Source organism: Leopardus geoffroyi, chromosome A2 (assembly GCF_018350155.1).
Source record: "Leopardus geoffroyi isolate Oge1 chromosome A2, O.geoffroyi_Oge1_pat1.0, whole genome shotgun sequence".
NCBI lineage: Eukaryota > Metazoa > Chordata > Mammalia > Carnivora > Felidae > Leopardus > Leopardus geoffroyi.
In genome coordinates this window covers 14,068,306-14,078,434 of record NC_059331.1, presented here as the reverse complement: position 1 = coordinate 14,078,434, position 10,129 = coordinate 14,068,306, and the positions used below count along the sequence as shown (strand labels likewise).

At 59.5% G+C, this 10,129-nt stretch overlaps 2 protein-coding genes and 1 long non-coding RNA gene across 4 annotated transcripts in view; 2 read left to right on the top strand and 1 right to left on the bottom strand.

Moving 5' to 3' along the window:
* The first annotated feature begins 69 nt into the window (after nucleotides 1–69).
* GDF1 (growth differentiation factor 1) lies at nucleotides 70–2,050 on the top strand. Its single transcript, XM_045496734.1, has 2 exons — nucleotides 70–565; nucleotides 1,222–2,050. Exons 1-2 carry the CDS (start codon nucleotides 241–243, stop codon nucleotides 2,004–2,006), a joined length of 1,110 nt encoding a protein of 369 aa, XP_045352690.1. The 5' UTR covers nucleotides 70–240; the 3' UTR covers nucleotides 2,007–2,050.
* Nucleotides 2,051–2,393: 343 nt separating this feature from the next.
* The window catches only part of UPF1 (UPF1 RNA helicase and ATPase), a 39,094-nt gene continuing 31,358 nt past the window's right edge, over nucleotides 2,394–10,129 (bottom strand). For both annotated transcript variants that reach the window (XM_045496733.1, XM_045496732.1), the window contains exons 18-24: nucleotides 9,671–9,813; nucleotides 8,376–8,550; nucleotides 7,761–7,842; nucleotides 5,684–5,845; nucleotides 5,331–5,548; nucleotides 4,836–4,958; nucleotides 2,394–4,249 (exon numbers count right to left, since the gene is read on the bottom strand). In XM_045496733.1, the coding sequence (XP_045352689.1) occupies nucleotides 4,839–4,958; nucleotides 5,331–5,548; nucleotides 5,684–5,845; nucleotides 7,761–7,842; nucleotides 8,376–8,550; nucleotides 9,671–9,813 (900 nt within the window). In that variant the 3' untranslated portion in view covers nucleotides 2,394–4,249; nucleotides 4,836–4,838. The remainder of the gene's footprint in view (nucleotides 4,250–4,835; nucleotides 4,959–5,330; nucleotides 5,549–5,683; nucleotides 5,846–7,760; nucleotides 7,843–8,375; nucleotides 8,551–9,670; nucleotides 9,814–10,129) is intronic.
* Nucleotides 6,043–10,103, top strand: LOC123607447. The gene is made up of 2 exons (XR_006716746.1): nucleotides 6,043–6,943; nucleotides 7,606–10,103. It is a non-coding gene; the product is annotated as an uncharacterized LOC123607447 (long non-coding RNA).

Here is a 10,129-nt window from a genome sequence, read left to right as displayed (position 1 = left end):
GCCCTGGCCACTGCCCGTCACCTCCCCCTGGACCCCTGCCCGGCACCCCCGAGACCCCGCCCCCGGGGTCTACCTTCGTCGGGCTTCAGAACCGCGGCCACGTCCCCCGGGACCCTGACCCCGCCCAGCCCCAGACCTCTGTCCTGGCCCCTCCAGGGACCTCGGCCCCGCCCCCCAGCCTGCCGGTCGGGGGAGTCCGGAGGCCCCTGAGCACTCGTCCGGCCGCCGCCAGCGAGGAAGATGCCATCGCCGTGCCGCCGTCCTGGCCGCCGCGTCCTTTTCCTCCTCCTGGCCCTGCTGCTGCCCTCGCCGCCCCCAGCCCGCGCCCCAGCGCCGCCGGGCCCCGCCGCCACCCTGCTCCAGGCTCTCGGGCTGCCTGACGCGCACCGGGGAGCACCCACGCCCCGGCCCGTACCCCCCGTCATGTGGCGCCTCTTCCGCCACCGGGACCCCCAGGAGGCCAGGGTGGGCCCGCGGCGGACGCCCCAGGGAACCACCCTGAGACCGTGCCACATGGAGGAACTGGGGGTCGCCGGAAACATCGTGCGCCACATCTCGGACCGCGGTAAGTGGGGCCTGCGTTGGGGGCGTGTGTCCGGGAGGCCGAGACTCCTCTGTGCGCCCTGCCACGAGCCTCCAGTGCCGCGTGGGGGGAGGCCAGAGCACCGCCGAGTGTCCCCCACTCGTCCGGTCCAGCCCACGAGCAATCTGGGCCTCCTCACTCCATCCGCTCTTCCCCCGTGGACACCTGTGGGCACCGGTTGGAGTTGTCCCAAGGCCAGGCTCCCTTGCACCCGGCAAGGCCCCCAGCTTGCAGCCGAAGCCCTGCCCCCACCTCCCCCACCCCACCCCCCACCCCGCTGCTTCACACCATTTGATGCCTTTCCCGGAGATACCACCTCTCCAGCATCGCTTCCCCACGAGCCCCCAGGCATCCGTTCGTCTCTTCCCCTGCCTGGGGTTGGCGGGCAGGCTGCCCTGCGCTGGGCAGGACTTCTTCCTTGCAAACGATGCCCTGCCCCCACTCCATCGCCCCCCCCCCCCCCCCGCGCCACTTCACACCATTTGACGCCTTTAGAAGGCAGTTTGGCGCCCCTCTTCCCCAGGCGCTCACCTTTCCCCCACCCGCAGAGACACTGCCCCCCCCCCAGGCCCCCTGAGGGCAGGCCGGGCAGGGCGCTGGGGTGCAGCGCGAGCCGAGCTCTCTCCCTGCCATCCCAGGTGCGCCCACCCGGCCCCCGGAGCCCGCCTGGGCTTCGGGGCAGTGCCCTGAGTGGACCGTCGTCTTCGATTTGTCAGCCGTGGAACCTGCCGAGCGCCCGAGCAGGGCCCGCCTGGAGATGCGCTTTGCGGCGGCGGCCGCGGAGGAGCCGGCCGGCTGGGAGCTGAGCGTGACTCAGGCGGCCGAAGGCGCTGTCGCTGGGCCCGTGCTGCTCCGCCAGGTGGTGCCCACCCTGACGGTCCCGGTGCGCGCCGAGCTGCTGGGCGCCGCCTGGGCCCACAATGCCTCGGCGCCTCGCAGCCTCCGCCTGGCGCTGGCCCTGCGCCCCCGGGCCCCCGCCGCCTGCGCGCACCTGGCCGAGGCCTCGCTGCTGCTGGTGACGCTTGACCCGCGCCTGTGCCACCCACTGGCCCGGCCGCGGCGCGAAGCCGAGCCCTCAGTGGGCGGCAGCCCTGGAGGCGCGTGTCGCACGAGGCGGCTCTACGTGAGCTTCCGCGAGGTGGGCTGGCACCGATGGGTCATTGCGCCGCGCGGCTTCCTGGCCAACTACTGCCAGGGCCAGTGCTCGCTGCCCGCAGCGCTGTCCGGACCAGGGGGGACGCCCCCGCTCAACCACGCCGTGCTGCGCGCGCTCATGCACGCGGCCGCCCCCGGTGCCGCCGGTCTGCCCTGCTGCGTGCCTGCGCGTCTGTCGCCCATCTCTGTGCTCTTCTTTGACAACAGCGACAATGTGGTACTGCGGCACTACGAGGACATGGTGGTGGATGAGTGTGGCTGTCGCTGACGGAGCCAGGCAGGGGCCCAACAATAAACACTGCGTGGTCCGCTTCCCTGTCTCCGGTCTGGTCACCTGAGGGCGGGAAAGGAAGCAGCCACATCCATCACCACCCACTGCCAGGGCTTGGGAGTGTCCCACAGTGATGCTACCTGCCCAGCCCTCCGAGAGCTGGGTTCCTAGAACCCCATCTCTAGGCGGCCTGACGTCTAACATGCCGAAGAGCCTGGGAACTGCCCACTGCACCGAGGTCACCCCCTAGTCCCTGCTGTGCACATCGGGCCATTCTCAGCTTTGCCATCCAGATGACCCCAAGGCTCCCAACCAGCCAGGTCCCCAGACCAAGTGCTCTGCCGTCTCCCTGCAGTTGATCTGTCCCGGTGTGAACACAAGAGCTGTTAATTAAGATTTTATTGGTGACAATAGAGCTTAAAACAAATTGACCAGAAATCAAAAGTTACATTGCCTTGGTACATATGCTCCTTGATTTGGAAAACTCAGAATTAACTGCTGCTATGAAGGTGAAGAACAAAGCAAACAGCACAAAGCAGAGGCAAGGCATTCCAAGGGAACAGAACAGGGCAGGTGGGTGGGCGGGTGGGTGGGCACAGGTGTTGCCCACGGGGTGTGTCGCACAAGGGGTCATAGCGGAAACCTATCCAAACTCTATGCCTCTATGTGGCCTATCAAAAGAAGGGGGAAACCGAAAGCCCTACAGCAATGGTAATAAATAAGAGGCCTTGCCAGAAGGAAGGTGGCCTGTGTGTCCCCGTCTCCCACGTACAAGCTGGAATCTGGAGGCTTTGAGATCAGGGCCAGTGTTCGCCTCACGGGGACGGGGAAGCTGGGGGGGGGGGGGGGGGCAGGGTCACCAGGGCCTGGATAGGCAGGGAATGGTCCCCAAACAGGTGGTGGCCAGGGAGACAGTACTACCCCACCGTGGTACGCAAGGAGCTGGGGGTGGCTCTCCCAGCTACAGTAACTTCTTGTGTTGTGGCCCAAGCCCCTTCGGCACAGAACCAACCTATTTCTGATACATACTCCTTTCCCCCCCAAAAAGCAGATATCACTCCACCCTATCACACCTGTGCCCACAGGTAGAGGGGCTCCCAACTTGGAGGGTGGGGTAGAGAACAAGGTGAGTGGGGCACTCAGCGTGTCTAACCAGCCATGGGGACCGTGGGTGCCTCCCTGGGGATGGGTCCTCTTGGCTGCTGCTGTCTTCCATCAAATCCTCAGGAAGGACCCTAGGGAAGAAGCCACTGGCCACAGAATAGCCACCTCCCCACCCTCTGGCCTCACAGCCAGTCCTGCCCAAGGCCCCTCCCAGGGTGGGTGGCTGGGGCGCGAGTCCACCGCGTGTAGGAAGCACTTTGCTTCTCAGAGTCCAGCGGAGACTGGAGCTGCCTGGCCCGGGACGAGACGGTGCTCTCTCACCGCCCTGACGTGCAGGGAGAAGCCGCTGGAAGCTAAAACTGAAAACAAAAATCCTCCTCGCGATCCCGTCACAGGTGTTGATCCTAATCTTGAGATGTGTTGGCTTGTTTAAACTTCGTTCCTGGAAGCTTCTCACATCTTCCAGGTCCACCACTAAGATTTGAGAGACAAACTCAGGAAAGTATGTTTTTCAGTACTCCTTTGAAAGAATCTTTAAAAAACAAACAGAAAAACCCAAAACACCGTGTTTTCTTTAAATGAAACCCTCTTAGAACACAGGCAGCGTGACCAGGGCAGTTTCAGAGCTGGTGTGGACAGAACCCACATCTCCTCGGGGCTCTCCCGGCATGGCTGCCCCGGCAAGGAGCCTGCTCTGCACAGAAATGCGAAGTTTTTCCTGCTAAAACGTAGTCCCCTTTCAATAAAAGAGAAACAGAAAGAAAAGAACAGAGGAAAGGGCTACTCTGAGATGAGGGTCTTCCTCCCTCCGCCCTGGTCGCAGACCCAGGTGTGGACGCAGCGAGCGCTGGGCCTCCTTGGCGAGCGGGGCTGGCAGGGCTCGCTGGCGGGCGGTCCTCCGTGGCCGCCCGCCTCCCGCTCTCCCTTCTCCTTCTCCTCGCCGCCGCGGGCCAGCAGTGGGCGCTCGCTCTGTCTCGGCTCCTCTCTCCCTCGGGTGCTCCTCTCCCTCTCCTGTTGCTCACAGTGGTGCTTCAGTTTTAGCAGTGGAAAACAGGTATCCATTTATTTTTATTTTTTATTACCCAGAATAAGATGCTGATGGACTAAGCCACATAGCTTAGCTCTTCCGCCGCCACCTGTGGGGAGGGAGGAAGGCAAGGGGCCATCAGAGAAGGCAGAGCCCCACACAGCTGGGCAGCTAGAAGGTGCAGGGCTCTTCCCTCCACTTCCCTTTGCACCCGTGAAATGGAACCTCAGAAGCTGGGTGCCCAGGCTAGTGACTCCCACCCAGAGAGAAGGAAGCCGAGAGTTTAAGGGGCCTCCTCTGTCAGCGGCACCAGCACCCCACCTCCCCAGCACACGCACGGATAGGGGACCAGGCCCATGCTCGCCCAGCTCTGGTCACGCCACAGTCGGGGGAACCATATGACAGGGCTTTCAAGGAACCTGGAAGGCCCTCCTGCAGAGGTGCCCCTCCGCCAGGACTCCCACATCCAGCCCTTCCTCGCTGAGTTCTAGGACTCTCTCAGGAGGGACTATGATGCAGAGAGGTGTGTATGAAGCTCCCATCCTCCCACTGCCATGAGCAGATGTACAGGGAGTGAAAATGACAGTTCAAAGGACAAGCTGGCCTGTGGGGGTCTTGAGAGCCCTCCCACACATTTCCCAAATCTCCCATCAAATCCAGTTACTGGTGACGACCTCCTGCAGGGATCAGCTTGCCTTCTAGTACTGGGACAGCCCTGTCACTCCGCCGTGCTGGTACGCCCGCTCCCCTTGGTACGTGGAGTCTTGCGACAGCGCCACATCAATCTGTGACTTAAACTCATCGCCAAGGTAACTGTCCTGAAAAACAAAGTTGGGGAAATAAGCACCCGAGCAGAGGATGTGCTAAAATCCTTGCAGCCTCAAGAACCTGCTCCATGTCTAGCCCCTCACCAGCCCCAGAGAAGGATCCGGGCAACTCGCTTCTGAAGCCTCAGCGGCACAGGACCCACACTGGTTACCTTTTCACAGAACACAGGTAACCCAGACCACCGCTTGAGACAAGATCGGAGAGGTAATGTTCCAGACCCCACAGTACCCCCTGCCAAGGGTAGGATACATAGGCAGCCATCCTTCTGAGAGGCGTGCTCAGGCCGCTAGGGGGGAGCGTGTGAGGTCTGCACATGGGGAGGGCTCCTTCCGACTGTCCTGACTTCTCTGCTGCTGGCTCACCTGGGACAGCTCGGGCTGGGAGAGGCCGGGCTGGCTCATCTGGGAGGGCTGGCTCATGGAGATGTAGCCCTGTGTCAGGGCGCCCTGGGAGAAGGGCTGTGATGCCACATCCTGGCTGGCCTGGCTGTTGGGGAGATTCGTCTGGCTGGGTCCAGGGAGCCCAAAGCGGTTCTTCTGGCGCCCCCCACGACCAGTCTTGCCTTTTGGGGTACCCCGGCCTGAAAGACAGCAGTCCAGGGTTCCTTGAAGGAGGTCTGCACCTGACAGACCGGCCCAACCGCTCAAAGCCCAGATGTGAACAAACTCCGACACCAATGCGCTTTATCCTCGGTGCTGCTGCCTGGCGCGCTCACCTGCGGCTGGCCCGTTGGCTTGTCCAAAATACCCTGGTGGTGGCATGGGTGGCATGACCAGGTTGAAAGGGATGGGAATGTTCATGGCAGCCACGTGGCTGGGACCCGCACTGATCATGCCGATCTGGTCGTGGGTCTGGAAGTACATGTTTGAGGGCCGGCCTGCAAGACACAAGGTAGACAGCAGGTGTCACTTGCCATATCCAAACGAGCCTATCGCCTGGCCCCCAAATGGCAGTCGGAATGGTCGGAATGTCCGTCTTGTCCTGTCACTGCTCTGACTGCCACAGCGTTTCTTCGTGCAGTCCTGTAACGAGGCCACCTGATACAGAATCTCACAACTCAACCCCCACTCTCGATAGCCTCCCTGGGGATAGCCTCCCTGGGGCTGGCTCCTGGGAACAAGCTTTTCTCTCACGGGATTTGGAGAATCAATGGCCTACAAGCATCCAAACTACACTTCATTTCCAACGGGGGGGAAAAAAAGAAAGAGTCCTTTGTAGGGCAAACTTTTTATTCGTATTACACGCACCCCCGTCTCCACCACTCCACCGAAAACAAGAAAACACCTGAGCTGACAGACTAGTGGATCCTACGAAGGCAAAGGCCCCCCGGTACCCCCAAGACTAGGGATGTCCCAATCTGCACAGAGCTGCCCTAGGGGCTGGGGAGCCAAAGTGAGCTGCTGAGGCACGAGAGTGTGACCTTCTGGTCTGCCCCCAAGGGTCGAGAGCCTCAGCTGGGCCCACAGTGCGCTCAAGGACGAAGGATGGGCCCAGAGTACCCTCAACTACACAACTCACTGGATGTGCCAATGAGATCTGTCACCTGAACCCAGCAAGCAGAGTAACAGGCAAGCGAGGAAAGGGGGCTCGCCCACTTCACACAAGACCAGCTGCTAGGGCATACCTGGCCCCAGGATGGCCAGTGAGTACATGAGGGGACGAGGCTCAATGTAAAATGCGGGCATGTGGCCCCAAGCACCTGGGCGAGGCTGTCACCTTCTGTAGAGACTGGTGCAGGGAAGCGTCCCAGGAAGCAGGGACCTGGGGAATGAATGGGAACGATCTAGACACTGGCTCCAGCAAGAGGAGGTACTCCATGCAGCAAGAGTTAAGGCTCAGCCTTAGGACACAGAGACCCCACACAGGAGAGCAGTCTGAGAAAAGAGGCAGAAACTTGGAGAAGGCAGTGAAACCAGAACCAAGACCGTGGGAGCCAGCCTGGAGGCGCTGCAGGAGTGCCCCTCCCGCTGAGAAGGTGAGCAAACGGCGGGGTGGGTGGGGAGCGCTGCGGCCTGCGGCACGGGAGCAAACGGGCAGCGCTACAGTATTTGCCTGGAGACCTCGACAAGGCAGAGCTATGGTATTTATTTATTTATTTATTTATTTATTTTAATTTTTTTTTTTTTCAACGTTTATTTTATTTTTGGGACAGAGAGAGACAGAGCATGAACGGGGGAGGTGCAGAGAGAGAGGGAGACACAGAATCGGAAACAGGCTCCAGGCTCTGAGCCATCAGCCCAGAGCCCGACGCGGGGCTCGAACTCACGGACCGCGAGATCGCGACCTGGCTGAAGTCGGACGCTCAACCGACTGCGCCACCCAGGCGCCCCAGAGCTATGGTATTTAAAAAACATTTTGGGGGCGCCTGGGTGGCGCAGTCGGTTGAGCGTCCGACTTCAGCCAGGTCGCGATCTCGCGGTCCGTGAGTTCGAGCCCCGCGTCGGGCTCTGGGCTGATGGCTCAGAGCCTGGAGCCTGTTTCCGATTCTGTGTCTCCCTCTCTCTCTGCACCTCCCCCGTTCATGCTCTGTCTCTCTCTGTCCCAAAAATAAAATAAACGTTGAAAAAAAAATATTAAAAAAAAAAAAAAAAAAAGTTTGTATTTAGAAACTGACAAAGACCAATTCTTTGATTTCAGGCAAGGGAAAGCAAGAAGGAACTCTCTTCATCAGGCAGGTTTCTGTGGACTGAGGTTTGGGAGATCACCCCAGGAGTGACCGAGCCAAAAGGTGCAGGCGTGGGAATGATCAACATCCACAGGGCAGTGTGGCCCCCCCCACAGAGCAGACTCACCCTGGCTGCTCCGATCATAGACTGATCCTGGGATAATGGCCTCCCGAGCATCATACATGGCTGTTGTCATGAAGCGGGCTCCCTGCAAAGGGTTTAGATAGGTGAGGAATTTATCACCTTGACACAAGGAAGAACTTTCTAAAGATGTGATGGCTTGGCCACCTTCCAGGCCATGACTAGGCCAACGCTGAGGCTTGCTGGGCCTTGCCCACCCCTCCTCCACAGACCTGGCCTTTGGTGCTGAATGTTTGTCTCCAGGCTTCACATCAAGCAGCATCACCGCTTCTAAGTCCCCCAGAGCACCCCGGCTTCACAAGGTTTCCTAACTGCCTGTGTTCAACTCCTAGGCGCCACCCATGACTTTGCATCCCTAAAGGCCATGTCCAAAAAGGCCTAAGAATGCTTGTGAGACCTGGGCCGGGAGAGCTCTGGGGCAAAGGCCAGCGTGATCACTCCAGTACACACACACGTGTGTGTTCACCCTCGGCTCACACTTACTACAGGTCATACCTGCCACTGCCCATTACCATGTGCCAGGACACCAGCCTGGGGAGAAGGGGGTTCTTGGCACAGTCTTCCTCCACACCTTTCTGGCCACCCACAGCCAGTGCTCACCGGGTTGATGGTGTTGACCAGCTTCCTGGGCTTGCTGAACTGCATGAGGCTCTCCCGAAGGTTGTTCAAGGGCCCCTCCACCAGCACCTTCTGCTCCTTGTAGTAGTTCAGCAGGTGGTTCCAGAGTGGCTGCTTGGACAAGGCCTTTGGGTTGCCCACGATAATGACCCCATACCTGCAAGGTGTGGGCCCAAGAACGCGGTGTTTAGGGTTCTGCACGGTGACCAGAACACCACAAAGAACAGTGTGAGGAGAGACTGAACAAACTCAAAATCCACATCCAAGGTGAGAGGAGCCAAGCCCAGGCCGCTCTCCTCTCATCCCACCCACTAAATCCCTCCCCAGACGCCTGGCCTGCCTGTGACAGTGCCCAACGTGAGGCCTGGGGATGGACAGGTAGGCTGCTGGTCATGGTGACCTGGCAATGGAGCCCACCCTGCAAGCTGCCAACAGTGCACTGGATAGATCTGCAGGCAGTTTCTAAGGAATCCAGGTGTCAAAACACAACAACGAGCAGACGAGCTCACAGACAAGTCTCTCTGCAGCCATGAGTCGGCCTCCTGGGAAGTTATCGGCAGTCTCAGCAGGCTCTGTGGCCTCAGGAACCCTGACAAGCTGAGGCATGGAACTCAATTCCGGCAGACGCTCACCCTCACCTAGCCGTGTCAAGACCCCCAAGTTGAACTTGGACCCCTACTGTTGGCCACCGAACGAGAGCACCTTAGAAGGGGCGGGGGGGGGGGGGGGTAACAGACAAAAACCAAGATACCCTGACAGGGGAAGGAACCAACGTATGAGGGCAGCTGTGGTCTGGTTTTACTCAAGGGTGACACAGGAGGCCACCTAATTCTCTGGGTGCCCTCTGCTATCATCGTTTCAAAAAAGGTTACACTCCAGGACCAAAAGATTAGATTTCATGGATTAAAAGTCTCTACAGGGGCACAACCCATGCTACTGTGTTTTGATCTTAGGTCAAAAGGGCCGAGATGACACGTCCCACAAAACAGGCCACAGAAACCCAACAGGACAATAAACAAAAGTGTCTTGCAGGGAGGCATTCTTTCTAGATTGCTGCTTGTGAGTGCTCTGACCTCGGGCTGCTGAAGTCCCACCCCGCCCTGTAAGGGTGTGATGCGAGGACTAATCACAGGAAGAGGACGACCAGGCAAGGATCAGCTCTCGGGTGGACCCTCCCAGCTCCAGATTCCAAGGGAAAAGTCCCTCTGAAGAACTCCCATGGCAGGAACGAGGCACCCGACCACTGGCAAGGTCCAAGGGGACTTAGTCCTCCATACCTTGCTCTGGTCAGAGCCACATTAAGCCGCCTGGGGTCGTTTAAAAACCCAATGCCTTGGTGCTCGTTGGCTCGCACACAGGAAAGGATGATGAAGTCCTTCTCTCGTCCCTGGAACGCATCCACACTGGCAATCTCCACCTCCTACAAGGGACACATGGTCATAGTCAGCTGGCTGCCTTCAAGGACCCTCAGACTGTTGAACTGTGTTGAGACGCACCGTCCCATCCCACCAGTAAGCCTGGGACCCAAAGCCTGCAGAGCCCCCTGCTCAGTGCACCTCTGGGGAGCGAGGAGGGGGCCCCTTTGGCTAGGCCTGCTCCCACTGGGCCTTCCCAGTCCCCAGCCCCACTCTCCTAGCCTTCCTGTGCTTTGGTTGTCTTTTTAACCTTGGCAATTCGTTTCCCAACAATAAAAGCATACATGCCTATCACGAAAAACGTTAGACTGTACCCAAGTT